General features: G+C 36.1%; 1 protein-coding gene across 10 annotated transcripts; it reads right to left on the bottom strand.

The window, feature by feature from the left end:
• Positions 1 to 1,295: 1,295 nt before the first annotated feature.
• On the bottom strand, positions 1,296 to 16,362 carry LOC143356814 (uncharacterized). Of its 10 annotated transcripts, none has more exons than XM_076792798.1 (10): positions 16,186 to 16,362; positions 7,689 to 7,901; positions 7,350 to 7,568; positions 6,310 to 6,714; positions 6,027 to 6,225; positions 5,637 to 5,944; positions 5,138 to 5,239; positions 4,954 to 5,057; positions 4,661 to 4,859; positions 1,296 to 3,844 (listed from the first exon to the last, which is right to left on the bottom strand). In XM_076792798.1, the coding sequence occupies exons 3-10, from the start codon at positions 7,506 to 7,508 to the stop codon at positions 3,740 to 3,742; spliced, it is 1,581 nt and encodes a 526-aa protein (XP_076648913.1). In that variant the 5' UTR covers positions 7,509 to 7,568; positions 7,689 to 7,901; positions 16,186 to 16,362; the 3' UTR covers positions 1,296 to 3,739. The 10 variants fall into 10 exon arrangements, with proteins under 10 accessions (XP_076648913.1, XP_076648919.1, XP_076648912.1 ...); XM_076792804.1 differs by lacking the exon at positions 16,186 to 16,362 and having other exon boundaries at positions 1,296 to 3,618; positions 3,718 to 3,844; positions 7,689 to 8,047; XM_076792797.1 differs by lacking the exon at positions 16,186 to 16,362 and having other exon boundaries at positions 7,689 to 8,046.
• Positions 16,363 to 19,369: the final 3,007 nt, after the last annotated feature.

Here is a 19,369-nt window from a genome sequence, read left to right as displayed (position 1 = left end):
AAGGACGTTATACTTTGTAACGTAGTTCACAAATAAAAGTAGGTTTAAAGTGATAATGTAGACCGATATACTGTAATACGGCTCTTTATTGTAAGTTTAATCTCCCAATTATGTTCCGTTATTTTACAGTGATTAAATATTTAAAAACCTTATCATTATTCAAATAATACATTTACGGAAATTTCTTAAAAATCTAACAATACACAATAAGTATGTATTCAATATTATATTGAAATTGTATTTTTAATCAATAACTTTAAAATTAAATATAATTTCTAAATATGTTCATAAACTTCCTGAAAATATAAGTTAGTAATAATACTAATTGTAACAACTTAACAATAATAAAAGTAATATCATTAATTATTATTTTCATCTTTCCTAATAACTTTATCATTACATCTTTTAGAAAATAATATAGCGATACTATGGTCTTATAGGTAAATCACCTCATCACAATTCATGGAAATTTGCAAATAAACGTGATCTAACTATGATTCCTTATAATTTTGAAATTCCTTTATGTTTAAAAAAGTTGCGTTTGTGTAACTGTTAAAATTGGAAGAGAGTAACATTGAGTTATTTCGTTGTAAACGCTAACACGAAGCATTTTGTGAAATTCACAGCCGTTCTGAACATGTAAAAGAATATTTGAAATCATATCTGAAATTGCAGTATCATAATAAATTTGAAAAAAACCGTGTATAAATTTGACGGAATACAATTAACACTATACAATATACAAAATTGAAAAAATTATTTTTTATTTTCTTAGGACTAGTATTGTCACAAAATTATTTTTGTAAGTAGAAGTTATAATAATATTTTTCAAAAGTGGAAAAGAATCTATTGATGATATTGGGTAATAACTATATAAACTATTTTTGTCTTTGATGAACTGACTGATATTAGTAATTGGACCTTTAAAAGTGGTTACTGGATTTTTAAATAAATTAATTATATACGCTTACAATTAAAATATTTTCTTCGATTGTTTTAAGAAGTTTTTGTAGTGTTTTCATTTTTTTACAAAAGTATGAAAGAGCTTAAAATTGTGGAAAGCATTGTGAATTATTTTTACTAAAAATGTTTTTTAACATATACAACTATTAATTAGTTACAAATTAAATATTTACTTTATGTATAATACTTATATAATTTAACTAACAAAATCGTCGGACATCAAGAATTGCGATTTAGTATGTCAATATAAATACAATAAACAAAACGTATAAATTATATATGTATACGGTAACACATATTCTAAAAATATGAGTAAAAAGTAATCATTCGTGTGCAAACAATATAAACATCAGTTCAATTTATTAAAAAAAAATATACATTAGAATAATGTATTAAAATGAAATTTTTTTAACATGAAAAATACTTCCAAAAACTAAATTATGTAATAAATTGTAATACACTTGCTAATATGATACACAGAGTGTCTTATTTGATTCGCACATCTTCAATATCTTTGTTGCTCTTCATAATACGAAAAGTAACAGAGATGTTAGAGACGTTTAAGACTGGTAAGACATCTTGTATGTTCATATTCATAATTCTCAATTTTCATATATACAAATAAATTTCTATAATTGATGTTGTCAAACAATTTCGTTTATCTGTAAATATTACATCCTATATGTAGTTATTATGCGAGACAAATGTATTAATTTAAAACTATAAATTTAGTAGAAAGCATACAAATGTAATTCAATAGCTGCCAAATTGGAACAGCTTTTAAAATATTTTTCTCCTTGTATGCCAATGAATATTTGTGTTTGTATAGTTATATCCATCCCACTTAAGTTGTACCCCACTTAAATAAGCTATAACCAGTTGAAATATGTAAAAATTTTACACAATTCTAACATTTTATACTATATATTACATCCATTGTGTCCTTCAAAATGTAATAATACATATACAATGTTCATTAGGAGAGAATGAAATTACTATACTTCTGAAAATCAATTTACAATTCAATATAAATAAAGACATTTATGAATGAATATATGTCCTTTTCAATATAGTCTATTATCACCTTTTGAAGGAAATATTCGTTAACATTGACATCCATTGTGACAATATTAGTTTTTATTGGCCGTGGCACTTTAATCTTATAATCACTGCAATCTGTGTCTTTCAGACTAGATGACTTTTCAAGATGACAGCTAAATTGCGAATTATAGTAGTATTTTATTTAGGATAGTGTGTATTTATATTATTACGTACAACTAAGATAGAGTTTAAAATAATACGTGTGAAAGTGAAGCATAAAATATTTCTATTCATTACTAATATAAAAAATTAGATTTTGTTCTGGTTCGTATTTCTCTCGTATGTATATCTCTAATCGCATTGTATTTACTGAAAATTTTGTTTCTTTTAAAAAAATAAAACGATTTTAAATATTCAACAGTTTCGTGATTATATAAAATAAATGTAATAGTATGCATTTTCCTTTTAAAAAATGAGCATCAGTATATCTTGTTGCTCTGACGTTACTAATTTTAATTAGGATAAAAATTATAGATCATAGTTCGCTGCCTCATTTAGTCGTACTACAATTATGTGATACAGCATATCACAACTATTTTATTGTGTAGCACCAGTTCACGTTGCTTATGAAGAGAAAAAAATATATTTCACTAATCGATTAAGAAATCATTACAATTTCTGCTAAATATATTTGAATATTTCTTAAAGTATAACTAATTAGAACTAAACAATTTTTATAATAAAGTTACAGAATTATGCGAGAGAAAATTAAATGTATTGGCACTTGAATTAATTAATTGATTTAAAAATGATTAATTGCGAGGCAGCCCCTTAATAAAAAACAAATTATATAATTTTCATTAATAACGATTTAAGTACAAGTACATACTTTATAGTTTCAACATATAGTTTAACTTTGCTACTAAAGGCTTCTATAGTGACCCCCCGTGAGTTGACCCCTAAGTACGAATTGCCATTATAGTATACCACGCGCAAATAACCAGCCCATTGTTAAAATATAATATTACCGTGTAGTAACGATATTTGCTTGTTATTACCACAAAGAAGTTATATTTAAATAAACTTTAGTAAGGAACATGTAATTATGAACAGTTTCTTTTGATAAAATTTTTAAGATAAGAAATTAAATTTTCCAAGAGCTTCATTGTGATAGCACTTATTTGGCCAGTTCCGCTGTTGCGAAGAGATTAGGAAGGCGTATTGAAATAATATATTATCAGTTGTTTAATAAATATCGTTAATGCTTAAAAATAATTTTAAATGTGCACTATGAGAAAATATACATAATTTAATTATAATTCAAGAAAATAGAAAAGTTGGAATGAATTTTACTATATCTTCGATTCTTACTCCATTGATATAAATATCAGAGTAATAAACAAATGAGGCAGTTACAATGAGATCATATATGCAAATCAAGAATATACCTTCGTACATGATGAATAACATATTGAATGTTTCATTTTAAACAATATTAAGTAAATACTGTTTCCTATGTAAATAAATAGAAGAATGATACAATATAAATTACACTAAGATTTCCACTTAAAATGGAAAGAGAAACCAAGGCCTTTGTATTGTATGAAATATAAACTGAAAAAGTGAAGTGTGCGATTAGAAGTAGTGTAACAATAGTTTGTTCCGTAGTGAATTTAAAAACTTCGTATTTGTTACTATACATAGAAAACATACTGCTAAATTTATGCGTTGACATCTATTGTTCTGTTGGACTGTCGGCTGGAAGGTGAAGAAATACTTGCTGTAATACGTTTATCATCGTTTGTAGCATCGTTGCTTGTTTCTCCTCTAAAATAGCAACCTATTTCGAGTAACATTTATTAGTAATCATTTCAAATTTTTATACTGCTTAGTACAAAAACGAAATATAAAACGTACATGAATATATATTTTTAATATATTTTCAACTGGGTAATTCAAAGTAAAAGAAAAATGAATTTTGTAATAAATGTAAACTAGTTTAGTTGGCGAAAATCATAGCCGTCAATTAATAATTTTATAATTATCCGACAATGGTGGTTACTTACAAAAATGAGACATTATACATATTATGGGGAATTTCTTTTTTTTTGTTAGTAAATTAGTCTATTAATTAATAGTCTATTATCAATAAAATAGTGTAGAGTTAACCAACTATTTGTTGAGTTATACATCGAGTATATAATGTATCATTTAATCGAAGAATAAAAAAAGATTATTATTTATTGAATGATGAATTGTGAATTTTAAATAATCAATTTTACTCTGAAAATTACACAATTTGTTTGCATTTCAACAAGAAGAGTATGGAGTATTGTGTTTTTTATTCGTCCAATGTTCAACGGATACTCTTTCGACATGGAGTTCAAATTTTAAAAAGGAAATTATTTTGAAAGAATTTAACGAATTTCAATTTAAAACTTTACAATTACATTCCTACAACTTTAATATACAGGATTCCTTTAAAAACACAAACTCGAACATTTGCATGAAAAAAAGAAAGTTCCTTTTAAAGGTAAAAAAAGTTTAAAAACACCTGACAAGGTTTTGATAGTGTTAGGTAAACAGAAATTGTATAATGATAGGTTTAAACATATTAATATATTGGAACAATTACTTTCAAGATTAGCTTACTTACCCTTTCTACTAACTGATTGTACACAGAATATGGAACATAAGCAGGGTTTCCAGAATTAGGTGATGTCTGTTCAGAATGTTGAGGCGTTTCAGATTTCTGATTTTTATCTTTCGATTTACTATCATCAGTTAGTTCAGCTTCTAAATTATTAATGGCTTCTAGGAATGTCGTTCTAGAAATGTCTTCTATTGTTGGTGTTCTATATAGTAATTAAAAATAATGTATAAATGATATATAAGATATTTGAACACTTCATTTTAAGACTTTGTTATTTTTACTTTCAGATAACTTACTTAATGGCATTTCTTAACTGTTTTTTCTTAACTTTGGATTTGTCAAGTGGATCAACATATGCGACCTTCCATCTTTCCAGTTGATTCCATTTCAATTCTTCCACCTACAAACGAATAATTTATCAATAATTGTATTAAACATAAAATATTTATAATTAACAAAAATATATATATATTCAATAACCCAAGGTGCTTTTCTTCTTGCTTTTGCCGTTAATCCGTCAGGTTCTTCTTCACGCGATGGTTCTAGTACAGTCTCTATGCTTTCATTTGCTACGTTATCTTCCTATTACGAATAAAGAAATATTTTGTATGTATAAGGGTATTCAGATAAAATGTTTTAAATAAGCATAATAATTTCGCATGCTTTAATTAGACTGCAGATTCTATGTAGCTATAAAATCCACTACAAGGGACAAAAATGTAGAAGTATTTCGGCATTAATTTTTGTTAATAAAACATTTAACAAAGAACATAAATTGTATTCATACTGTATTCTCAGTTCTATCAACTAATTTCTAGAAATATGAATTTGCATGAAAATCTGCAGTCTAGTTATAATTATTGCGTTTAAACGCTATAGAATTGGTAATTCTTGTGTTCGTATATTAACCACTACTATTTTTTACGTTTTTATCTATCAAAGGTTTCATGTAACTTATATAGAAAATAATGCAACGAACATTAACCGATGCCATAGAGGTTGGTCCAGCAGCCCGACGAAGTAAACGCTGCGAAGAAGGTGGACGTCGTCGAGGTGCTTTGGCTCGAGATGCTGTTAAGTGCAAAAGCGGTGCCCCTTCTCCTCGCTCTACCCCATCTAACTCCTCACCCAAAGAAGTATTGGTATTTCCATTACCACTATTGGTTTCCACGTCACCTACGAGACGTTTGAAGTTTGATATGATTGAATGTTCCCCTATAGTCTTTATATCTCCGCTACTTTCTTCTCGAGACTTCCTCCTTGATATGACTTTCTTAGTTGTCTCTACTTTCGATAGAATGATACCATAAGTATATTTACCTTCTCTTCTAATGTAATGTTATGAAAATGATTGAAACTAGTTATGTACCTGCATGTACATTTTCTATATCTAAACTTTTTCTAACATGTGCCTTTTTACTCTTCGTCGCTGATTGAGAAGTCTTTGCGTTAGGTTTGGGATCGTATTTTTGATCGTGGTCTTGATGGTCTGTACCAAGATTTATCACTTCAACAAAATTGTCAGGGAATAGACCCACTTTACCTTTCAGTTTTCCTATCCACCAACCCTATAAAATGTTAAACACATGTCAGAGAATTTAATATTAATGTTTATTTAGTAGCACAATATTTGATATGTAAATATTCCTCACTTTATCAGGAGCATCTCTAGACAAAAGTGTTATTATATCTCCTTCGGTCAATGTTAATTCATCTTCACTAGCAGCTTCATAAGAAAACAATACTTTACACCATTCTTTCTTATCTTCATCTTTGTATTTGTCGGAATCTTCATAAAATGGAGGGGTTACAAAATTTGAAGGAAATACTCCAACTTTGCCTTTAAGTCTACCTCTCCACCATCCTTTCTCCTCTTCACCCAAAAATTCAATCGTGTCTTCAGGTATTAGCGTTAGTTCATCTTTGTTACACGGCTCGTAATCAAATAATACTTTGCAAAATCTTTTTCTGGATCCTCCATTTCTTAATGTAACTTCTTCAGACACGTTATTCGCTACTTTGTCTCCTGTGCTTCTACTTGATGGAGGATCTAAAACCTACATTCAATTGAATACTGAATATCGTAAAATGTAACAGTACATAGTTGATGATTTTGTTATCCTTAAATAAAGTTTTTCAAAAATGAATTATTTAACTTGTTATAACTTAATATTTCTGTGATCAATAAAGATAAGGCAACACTGTAAACGGTCTCTTTTACACAATACCAGTACAGAACTATTCTATGCTTGTAATTCGTAATATAACATTTGAAAACAAATTAAAATTTTTTTAACATTTCACAAAAGAAAATACATTCTGTTTAACACTAAACCTATCTTAGTCAATTTACTGGTTTTTTATTTTGTAATTATTGAAATCATAAAAATGTTTCCATGAGAAGTAATTGTCTAAATTTCATTATTCAAGCACATATTATAATAAAAACCATACAAACTCTAAATAAGTTCAATCTTTTTAGTTTTATAAGGTAACACGCACCAGTCACTTTAGCGTTCAGTAGGCTTAGTGTTAACAAGATATTGTAATTGTAATCCTGGAAAACACAACCCTACTATTAAACCACTATTAACAGATTCCACAAAATCGTCACTAACTATTGAAATATTAACTTCTAACAGGTTACACAACTCATCATTTTTTAGTTTGTTAAGCTGTCAAAAGATAATACCTTGACAAAGTTATCAGGAAACATGCCACGTTTATCTCTAAGAGTTCCTTTCCACCAACCACCTGGAATTACTTTGATCTCCTGAATAATGTCTCCCCTTTTTATAGTTAACTCGTCAGGTGCTTGGGCTTCGTAGTTGTATTCAACAATTGCCTCCATTATTCTCTATTACTCTAAGAACGACTCAAGTTCTCGAATACATAAATATCACAATCCTGCCTGCAAAAAAATATACACAACTGAAGGAACGACAGTGACTGACATTGTGACATTACACAGAAATTAATATAACAGCTCAAATAAATTGATTCGTTATCTTTTTAACAGAATATACTTTACTGGAAAATCTATTTACGTGAACAATGCGATATGGAACCTCTAATCGTTTTCCTTGTAGCAGGTTCTCGCTCCCGCAGAACGAATTACTCGCCGTGATAACACAGACTGAACACAAAATGTAGCATACGTGTGTGGCGAGTCTGAAAAAGTCATTTGTTCCTTGTGCATTCTTCGTCTTTCGTGACAGTACCCCGAGTAATTCTGTTCATGTTACTGTAACATGTAACAAGTATGAAAAACTGGAAAATTTAGGCGTATCCTGCATACAGTGGACAGTTCAACGTATCTGTCATCGCGGCCATCTTGGACACCAAACCCGAATCAACTTCCAAGATGCAATTTGCATGCAAAGCGCATGCTAACCTATTGGTGACTCAATGAGCGCGCGAAACGCAACTTGTGATTCATTTTTTTATTGGTATTGATGATATTAATCAGTGAACACTGTTTCGTAAGATTTCTTGCGTACGGGAACGATTCATAGAAGTGATGAATAAGTTAGTTTCATTAATTATGAAGCACTCATTGTTTAACTATACATAAGTTAACTGTCTGCTTGTTTAACTTAACAATAGAGCAAGTCACAACAAAATCACGTGACTTTAACAGGAACGTGTGCATTGTCGGAGTATGCGGCGAAGAAAAGGATCTTAAAAATTTTAATCATATCCATTTCTTTTATATTCTGCTTTCTAACTACCCAAGCCGGAACAAGCATATACATATACCTATGTAATTTCTATTAAGAAATTTAAAGGTGCAGATATTTAACACACTGCTTCGCTTATAAAATTGAAAAACCGGTAATAGCTTTTACTCAGGTTTATCACAAATAGGTACAGTCCTGTCTGGCATAAAATGGATCAATGAGAGGCCCGTCACGTGACTAAACGCGTCGCCATTGTTATTGTGGTTTGCTCTATTCTTATAATTAAATCGGAAGGAAAATGATAGCCGAAATCGTCACATGATTCACAGAGTACATACATACTTTCGAGTGGCTGATTCATTCTAATCTTCAGACTGTTATCATAAAAACCTTCACGTATCGGGTATGCGCAGAGCATACAAAAAGTTCCGTGTGCTGAACATATGTACAGTCAGGGACAAAACGATAGGGCACCCTATTAATTTTTTTATTTTTATTTAGTGGATAACAAATAAAATTTCTTGTACTTATGTCGTTTTACACTGATTTTGTTTGTTTGGTCCGGTTAAACGTGTTGTTGCTCCGCATGAATTTATCTACAAAAATGTAAATTTTCAAGACAAACTAATGGGACAAAATGATAGGACACGTGTTTAAAAAGTGGAATGCACAAAAAGAATTAATTTTTTATCACAGAAATTATTTGTTTGGGCAGATATTTGTATAATTTTTTAATCTTTTTCTGCCTTCATTGGCGCCATTTATGTTCAATGCATTGAATTAATTCATTTCATAAGTACGTGTAAAGAAAGATTTTTTTAGGGAACACTAAGCAACATTTTAGCTTTATTTTCCTTTTTTTTTATTACATAAAATTACAAAATGGTGGAGTTGTACAACATTATCTATGTCCAGCAAGACCTTGATAGCTTGCACTTAGCGGTAAAAGTAACTGGAATATAAAAAATAAATGATCGCTGTATTAACTTAAACAAAAATAGACTATCTTATATGTGGCGTACGAGTTTTTTGATATCTTAATTAACTGAATGTTTACAAATGTTTAAAGCTGATTCTTTTTAGCGGAAATGATATTTTTGCTTTTAACAGTCATTTCCTCATTTCTCAAAATTATTAAAAAATCGTACGCTACGTTGAAGATAATCTATTTTTATTTAAGTTAATACAACAATTTTTTATTTTTTATATTCCTTTTTTTTTCCTTGACTGTATGCTCAACGCTAATGAGGTCATTTTAAAGAACCCGTTTGACGATGACGTTAGTTATTATAATAAGAAAAACACCAGGGTTCTGAAATTAACAAACGAATATTAGTCTGCATATTAAATAATTCTTTTAACGTTAACCGAACGCAATTTCAACATATTTTTGAAATGAAAGTTATTTTTATTCTTAACCTGTTTTATGTTTACAAAAAGTGTAACTATTCCACTACAAAAGAGTTTTACTATTCCAAGGACGGGATATTCTCGTGCCATATCACGCTTTATCATTCCGATCGAATGATAGCGTATTTTCAGCACAGTCTTCATTTAACCTTACAGGATTATATAGTGGATCTAAAAAGTATTGAATACGTTTCCTATTCTTGAGAAATTGTCGATATTTAATTTGTGATAATTTTGTTAAGAAAAATAGTACAACAATAGAATTGTTTTTGTATAAGATATTTTTGCATGACACATCGACTGAGAAATTGAATACGTCTTTTTGGTTCAAAAAGTTACGCATTGAGAAGGAGGCGAACACATTAGAGAAAATTTTTTCGTGACTGAAACCATCGTAGATTTAAAGATTTTTTTTTAATCGATTTATTGAGCTTTGAATGAAAGGTGTACCGTAATATTTCCGTAACTGTCGTATCGTCGGGTCTTCTGAGCGACAGTTCTATAGTAGAGGTGGTACATTATTTGACGCACCGACTCTGTGCCTCTCTTTCTTTTTCGTTTACCGTCCTCTTTCACGTCCGAAACTTTAATCACTTATTACACAAGTAATTATAATCGTAATGATATCGTATTTGGAGTCATTTTGATTAGAAAAACGAGACGAATGCGATGGTAAAAGTTTTATAACAAAAAGTTAAAATTTTTTTAGTGATAAAACAAAATAGCGCCCTATCATTTGACCTATAATTTTTCTTTAAACCATACTTTTTCGAAAATGGGAAGGGTCAACGTGAACAAATGCAAATAGCAATGTAACCGGAACTAGTTGATTAATTCTCTTTAATTATTATGTATATAGCAGAGTGTAAGCAATATTTAAACATCCTGTCTTGGGAGGCCAACCGTAGTGTGGCGGTAACTCAGACAGCACGCGAGCGGCCCTCTGGGATGGTTGAGTACCAAACGGGTGGGTCTCCAGGTGGCGGAGAGGAGCGGGATCATAGGCCCTGTGGCCTCTAGAGTGTTGACTCTGATCCACTGTCGAGCCATTCTTTCTAGTCGAGGGGTGTCACCGGTCTAAAGCCCTCTCGCTTCACCTCCTCGTGGTGGTCCCTGGGAGCACGCATAGTTCTGTGTTGCTAACGGAGCGAGGGGCATTCCGCGGGCATCATTCCTAATGATGTGTGAGGCGATACCAGCGGGATCTTCGGATCCTGGCAGGGCTTCCCTTGCCGGCAAGGCTCACACTCAGGGGTGAAAACCGCGGACCTCTGCGTCCTGTATACGACCGGGGAGATCGGCGCAGAGCCCTACACCGTAATCCGGTGGTCATGTTTTAGCGGAACGGGGATCTTGCCTTAATCGACCGGACTGCTAGGATGGCAACCTCTATAAAAAATCCTTAACCCCAATCTGCTGGTATGTGGCGGGGGGGGGGGGGGGGGAGTTACCATCCAGAGTAGGCGGCCGTGTGTGGGCTGGTAGGTGCACCATCCGGAGTAAGCGCTCGGGTGTGGGCTGGTGGGTGCACCACACGCTAACATGCAACCTCCGGGAACATGGCAACATCCGGTTGTATTCAGCCTTGCCCGAGCAAGGGGGCTCTGCCCGGGTGGACTACCCCTTCGCCCCACTCTTGTGGAATCAATTATGGAATCATACCTTAAAAAATTTTGGACAGGAAAATTGGGCAATCACGTTCGGAAGTTGTTGGTGTGGGAGAAAAGGAGCAGGCCATGCAAGCGGTTGTGTCTGAAGACGCGACGAGGCGGATTACCCGCTCGTTGTCGCGAGTTTGCTATGCAGATGACACCCTGGTTTATGCAGAGGGGGAGGATTTCGGGGAGAGTCAGGCATCTGGCAGAGTCCGCCCTGGACTGCGTTGTTGGGCGAATCCGGAGGATGGCGCTTACCCTGGCCGCCGCAAAGACCGAGGCGATCTGGCTATATGGAACGTTTGGTCGTGACGGCCGCCCCGGGGTCAGGACCTCCGGATTCGTGTCGTCAATACCTCCGTCGAAATCGGGCCCAACATGAAATATCTGGGTCTGATTATCGACGGCCGCTGGCGTTTCGAGGAGCACTCCGAGCTTCTGGCCCCCCGACTAAAAAGGACCATTGCCCTTTATGGGGCCTCCGTGTGGCACCGTTCGCTCGAGGGTCACACGGGGGTGCCGCATCATCTCTGCCGAGGTGGCGAGCCTCTCCGCCGGGCTCCACCGATCCATTTGGTAGCGGCGGAGCGGTCAACGCTATACCAAGTCGCCTGCTCGACCTGCCGAGGCGTTTGCTAAATGGAGGCGATTGCTCGCCTCCCCGGCGCGTCCGAACGTCCGGGCCCCCCCTGCCCATATTCGATATATGGTGCAGGAGGCGGGGAAGGCTGACCTTCTGCCTCACGCAGGTGCTCTCCGGTCATAGGTGCTTCGGGTTACCTGCTCAGGATGGGGCGGGAGCCAACGGCGCAGCGCCACCACTGCGGCGAAGATGTTGACACGGCGCGGCTTACCTTAGAGGAGTGCCCGGCCTGGGCCGAGGCGCGCCGTGTCTTGAGGGAAGGACCCGCGTGATCCGGACACCTCCTTATTAGCTTAGGTGGGTGTGAGTTTTTAGTCTTCGGCAACGGGATAGCCTTTGGTGCTCCCCTTCCTGAGAATAGTCCCACATAACCCCGACTTCCCTCAGGACACGGCGCGGCATACGCTGGAAGACTGCCCAGCGTAGTTGGGCGCGGCCGTGTCCTTAGGGGCATTATCGGGGCAGACCGGTCGCGGACTAGACACATCGCGTTACGTTTGCGACCCCTTGATTCCTTGCGACATACTTGTAGCCTTTTCTCAAGTGGCATCTTCACGTATTAAACAGTTTTAATACCAAACGAGAGTTAAGATATTCATTTTCTACCTCCATATTCTAAAAGCCTATACGAGGGCGACAGTGGAGAGGTTTGGGGAGGGCGACACCATGGAAGTGGAGTCGGCTGATACCAGGCCCATTGCTGCCGTACGATCTGAGGTTTCCACAGGGGAAGCCAAGAAGTCCAAAACTAGCGACGCAGCTAGAAAAAGGGCCCGAAGAGCAAAAGATTACTCTCAAAGGCCTGGTTTCTGGTCAGACGCAGGATACAGGCAAGGAAGGGGACGTCGCGGTGGGCCGAGATCTCAAGAGGAATCGGCAACCTGCAGGCGATATCCCCGAGCAGCCAGCGATGATTCTTCATCGCCCCTCTCTGGGGGGGGGGGGGGGGGCTCATACCAAGCCCCTCCAGTCTCCCTCTTAAACAAAGGGACTGCTTCGCTAGGCTGAAAAGGGTCACCACCTTTATACCAGGGCCCCAGTCGAGACCGAGGTCACGCTGCAAAGGCTAGCCAGGTAAAACCCGGGTCTCCGAACCGAGCTATGGAGGGTGTGTGGACCGGTTCCTTTTAAATAGGCAGCGGGCAAAGGAGAGCCGTAACCGGCACCCTCCCGAAGCCCCCATAAGCGATCGCGGGTACTGTTAACCCCTTAGCTTACAATGACGCCTCAGAGGCGTCGTAAGTCTATTGGGCCAAACATGAATATTACTAAATTTTTGTATTAAAATAAAAATGTTATTATTAATGTATTATTCAATTTGCAACAATAAATCTTTTTTTTTGTTTAATAATCAACTAATCATAGGAAGTTTGCGATTTGTACAGTTTCGAACGCTCAGTCAAGCTGTGTATGTTGTAGTGTAGGCTGGCTCGATGAGCCTACACAGGTACCGAAATGCCGCGATTCCTTTGAATCTAATCGGGTTGTAAGGCCGGTTACGCGATGACGATATTCTGATACCGCTGTACGTCAAATTAATGAAGGACAGCTGTTTCTAGTTGAAGCGTTTATTTTAACAATGATGAATTGACAATGTTATCGACTAGACTGGTGTCGCAGATCGTGTAAGCGGTCGATCGATGCGACGGTTCTGCTGGACTTGACAAGTCGAAAGTCCAGACAGTAAAGCGGCGTGGCGAGCGCAAGTTGAATCGAGTTGAAGAACTAAGTCATCGACGTGACTTGAATGAAGTAAATTTGAGAAGTGAAGTTTCGAAGTGATGTCTACCCTTTTTATACGCTGAGTTGAATGACTAGCGGCTGATTGGCTGGTGCGGAAACCCCGAAAGAATAGTACAAATATCGGTACATCAGGTACCCGAGCTAGGGACCGAAGTAGATATGAATGAGCGGACCGTCGTAAACGTAGGGTCGCTTGAGGAGGGGCCCGATGTCCCATTGAACGCACGCGTATTAATTGTTTTATTGCCGGACGGTTCGACGGCATTGATTACGATAACTTAATTATATATACAATAAACCTAATGTTACTAAAGGAATAACGCCCATTTGAAGAATGGGTCGTCTTCGTGTACTAAAGCCATTAAATTTAAATTGCAGCTAGTTCGACTAAAAGAATCTAAACAGCTGTTTTGATGAATGCCAGGCAGTTTAAAAAGTCCGTTGAGGACGGAACATATGTCTCTGCGCGCGACCGACCTTGGTGTCGCTTTTGGCCCGCACAGTTGGAAATTAAGGGGGCCGGCAGGCATTTGGCCTTGACTGTCATGCTATGTTACGCTGTACCTTTTTTTCTAGACATTTTACGTCTTAAATAAGTAAGTAATCAATTAAAAATGCATACCACCGTGTTTGTATATGTCTTTGCTACGACTGTACAGAGCCTTTTTTCGATACGAACACTAAATCTCTCGAAATTAAGAGAATTTCTCTGCAATATACGTATACAAACTTGCAAGGATCAAAATCTTGACAAATTAACGCTTCAATATTGCAATGAGCAGTTTAAAAGTGGTCACTTGTGTTTCCTAAAAGTCCAATCTACGTCTGTACAGAGCCCAAATTGCGAATTTCTACCTCATCGTGGAGTAATTTGTAATATTCGGCAGAAAACTCGCTTTCTGAAGCAAGTATGACGTCACAAGATGGCTGCCGCAGAGAGATTCTCTTAATTTCGAGAGATTTAGTGTTCGTATCGGAAAAAGGCTCCGTACAGACATAGCAAAGACATATACAAACACGGTGGTATGCATTTTTAATTGATTACTTACTTATTTAAGACGTAAAAAGTCTAGAAAAAAGGCATAGCGTAACATAGCGTGACAGTCAAGGCCAAATGCCTGCCGGACCCCTTAAATCCTAAGGCAAGGGGTTAAAGCCACCATGGCTCCGAACAGTACCGCTTTTTCGCAGAGCAACTTGCAACACTGCAAAGCGGCTACGGCCCTGCTTCGTCGCTGCGTAGCAGTAGGGCACACACAGATAGTCCTCATAGGAACGAGCGCCTCTCCTAATCTGGGTTGCCTGGGACTCCTGGGTCTGGGTACAATGGTCCTGATGGACTGAGTGCCCGATGAAGCCAAGAGAATTAACATTTTTTCATGAATATTTTTTGAGAATATGGTATATTGACAAGGAGGTTTTATATGTACTGCTCTTAACATGTTAAAATTGTGGAACGGAGTCACTTGAGTAATAATAAGCATATCATAGTGTAAATTAACTCAATGAACATCTTCCTGAAAGCAATGAAAATGCAAACATATTAAGGTATGAACGGGTAAGATCATTTTCAAAAGGAGTTAAACAGTAGGACACTGAAAAGGCGAGAGAGAAAAGGTACAAAAGGTACATCTACAAAAAAAGTATGTCTAAGTAAATTGCAAGCTTTTAGTATGCAACAAACCATCAAAATACGAATGGTTTAATTATAATAATTTGACATAATAAAAATTAATCTCAGCACCAGCCTCATCGGTTATAACATTGTTCAATTTGTCATTGTTCCTTTATCCAGCAAGAATGACTATCGATTTTTTACAATCTTCATGACGTGGCAAGTCGTATCCAGTTATTTATAATATATAAATATGTATATGAGGAACGAAGCGTAACCGATTGTAATATGTATACTAACCTAATATCGATTCTAGAGGTGAGAAATTTTCATTAAATGAGAGATAATCAAATTAGTAAGAAGATTAGTAAATTTTTGATTATATGAAATTGTTTATTATACCATTGTGCATGTAATTTAAGAAGATCGATGATGCAATGTATAAATGCTTATGAATGCAGGTACGTGTATTAGAATATGAAATATTCTATTTGATTCAATTCGATTTGTATTACAAGACAGATCGTTTTTAATTGCTGCAATAAACAGATTATGTGAAAGTGAAAACAGCATTGTAAATCTTAGACATGATAGTCATTCGTTCTATAATATATAAATTCTACGTGTATATATGTACAGTGGATCCAGAAAGTATTTCTACACTAAATATTGTCAAATACTATTTGGATCCACTGTATATAAAATATAAAATTATTTGATGTCCCTATAACGAACGGAGATATATTCCGAATGAAGAAAGTTTTCACTTCTAATATACTTACGCGAAGAAAACGTACACGCGTAACTTGTCATATCGTTTATCCTGCTTTAACGCTCAAAAACTCACAGGACCTTTTAAACATCGTAGTGCTTTCTTGATACGATGTAGACGTATATTTCCTCGCGAACGTTCGTGATATCCTATCCCCAAAATATTTTGGAATTGTTTGCCTTAACTTTTTTTTTATTTCACTTGGTTTCACTGGTTTCCGATACAGTCAAAAGTAAAGGAGTAATAACGAGTGGCACTACTCAGAGTATCTACCTACCTTGACAATATTCATGGCACAATGCTTATCTCCACTGTAATTACAGTAGCATATTCGAAGGAGACTTTAGGAGACTATTAGCATATTTTGTAGCGTATGACAAACTATAATTAATACCTTATTCATTTATGTGACATTTATAAAATAACTTATTCATTTATAAAATATGATACCTTATGCGGTTTTCATTAATTATGAGCCGCTGAATGCAAAAACAGTGCAAATGGAAACAGTTAGTCATTGGACAATGAGGAATTAAGTAAAAATTTTGTAAAACACAATACAGTAAGACTTCGATTATCTGAACCTCCGATGTCTGAAGTTTTTAGTATCCCAACATGCTTCAGATGTACTACAGCCCAGATAGCACAGAGACGTCTCAAAGACGTCTTAAACACGTCTGTCGACGGACATTCAGACGTCTTAAAAACGTCTTGAAAGTCCTACGGACGTCTTCCGGACGTCTCTGGAACGTCTCTGGAACGTCTTTGTTACAAAACTGTACGTCTTAAAGACGCCTTTAAGATGTCCGTAAATGTTAATTAAAATGTAATCAAATATACATATGACATAAATCATGCGAAAAGGGATTGGGAGGGAAAAAAACAAATTTCGAGAAAAACTTAATTTCGACTTAACCTTAAAATTGAAATTGAAATTGAAATTGAAATTGAAATTGAAATTGAAATTGAAATTAATATTAATATTAATATTAAAATCAAAATCACAATCGAAATTACAAGGAGAGAAAGTGTAGAGTGTGTGGTTGGATGATTGAGACATGGGAGCACGTGTGGGAAGAATGTATGAGGATGGTTGAGGAAAGAGGATGGCTGGAGAAGATGTGGGAGTGTTGGAGGATGAGGGGGGAGGGGAGAAGTGGATGAGGAAGGTGAAGGAATGGAGGGATCGTGCAAATGAAGGACTGGGGTGAATGGTGAACGACCGGAAGGGGTCCGTTGGTTAGGGAAGGGGGGCATAGGTGTGTGTGTGTGAAAGGAGGGATGAGGAGAGATTGAATAAGTATTTTTATTGTTATTTTCATTTTGTTACACAATGTATTTTACTTTATTTTATTTTATGTTATTTAATTGTTGTTTAATTGCGGATTATTTGATTTTTATTTTATTTTATGTATTTTTAAGATAATGTGATGTTATCTCTCTCTCTCTGGCTAGTCGAGTTTTGCGTTTGCGTTCTGAGGTTAGTTGTAAGTTAGGATAAGGTAGGATAGGAGCGGTGCGAGAAAGTGTATTGAAAAGGTATTGAATTTGTAACCCTGTGAAGGAATAGGGTTAAGTAAAGGCGGATGCCTTCAAATAATGTTCAAATCAGGTGTACGTGTGACTAAGTCGTTTATTTATCAATAGTGCAGTCGTGAGAGCGTCCGGGGTAGTTCCACTAGAACGGCGATTAATTTCGACTCGCGATTGAACTTTTACTGCGATTTAACAGCGACCGGACTGTAACTAGACTTTAACGACTTTTTGACTCGAATGAACTGTAATTATGACTCGGCGGAGAATCGGCTGTGACTAGACTGCGTTGACTGGATGCCTCGCGTCGGTAGTCTGCTGCCTTATATTCTCAAAAATGCTTGTCGATTGATTGGTGGAAGTCCTTTCGAGGAACTTCCACCAATCCGTGCATTTTGCATAACACGCCCACGTTCCACACCCCTCGTGCGTGAGAAGGGTGAGCGCATCGTTCTGTTAAAAACTAATTTTGGTGATGCAGCGGGGTGTCTTCCGGGCCCAGTGCTAAGTGCGGTACGTGACTGCTGGCTTACGTCAACGGGCCCAGCTTTCCCGGGTGATAGAAACCAGGCACGCGTCGCTGGGACACTCTAAGCTGGAGACCCTTCGACTACCCAAAATATATGGCGTCCACTTGCGCTATTGAGTTCGTCGCTAGGAACTACAAGGACACATCTGTCCGCTAAGTGGCCAAAAACGTTAAAGACGTTTTCTCACAAATATCGTCTTATGCTGTGCAAACCATAAATCTTTCTTGGTGCTGGTGCGCTGAAGATTTCTCTTCCGGCGCCCAGCTAGCCGCTACACCTGAAAAGATCGAAATAAACTATTCATTCAATCAAAATTACAATTACAACTTATATTAAAATTAAACTTAAAATTGCTTATGAATAACGTTTTTGCGGTCGGCCACCCTCTTCAACCATAATTGTATTGATGTTTCTATATTACTCCTACTGTCGTGAACATTGCTCTTTTCTGCAGCACCTTGAATAATTTCTTTTTTAAGTGATTTGCATATGAATCATCGTTATTATAGTCACACCAAATTAAAGGTAATAATTACAAATTACGAGCTCCGCGATCTTGGAGCAGTGGAAGGGTTTCTTCCCTTTCCTCCCCATCCAACTGTACTGCAGAGCTACTTCGTTTGTGATGACGGTCGTGAGTACTCTTTTCACGAAGGAATACATGCTGTCTCCTCCCATTTTGAACATTTCCGTAACCTAAAATAAAATTTTATTAGAACATTCTGTTAACTAAATGAAAATGAAAGATCAATTACTTTTAGTTTATTTATTACATCTGTAAATTTTACTTACTCCATCTTCAAATTCCTCCGGATAGCTTAAAATTTCTTCTAGCAACGCTACTTTTTCTAAAGAACTTAAGGGGAATTTTAAGTGCGGGAACTTTCGGAGAAACGATGCTGCTTGTTCCCCCTGCTTTATTTATTTGCGTTTCCTTTAGTGCTCGCATCTGTGCTAACACTTCTGTGAACAGAACCCTTATTAAGTGGTTCTGCTCAATTAGAGTCTCCATTGTTGCACCCCTTTTCTGGCACCCCTTGCAGCAGGTATTTTCCGTTTGCTCTCTTATTGATTGTTTGTTAGATATTATATTTTTTAAAGTGAACTTATTTATCGCTAAAATATTTTTCT

Source organism: Halictus rubicundus, chromosome 8 (assembly GCF_050948215.1).
Source record: "Halictus rubicundus isolate RS-2024b chromosome 8, iyHalRubi1_principal, whole genome shotgun sequence".
NCBI classification, from domain to species: domain Eukaryota; kingdom Metazoa; phylum Arthropoda; class Insecta; order Hymenoptera; family Halictidae; genus Halictus; species Halictus rubicundus.
Note: the sequence above shows the minus strand (reverse complement) of the source record. Positions and strands in the feature narration are given on the sequence as shown.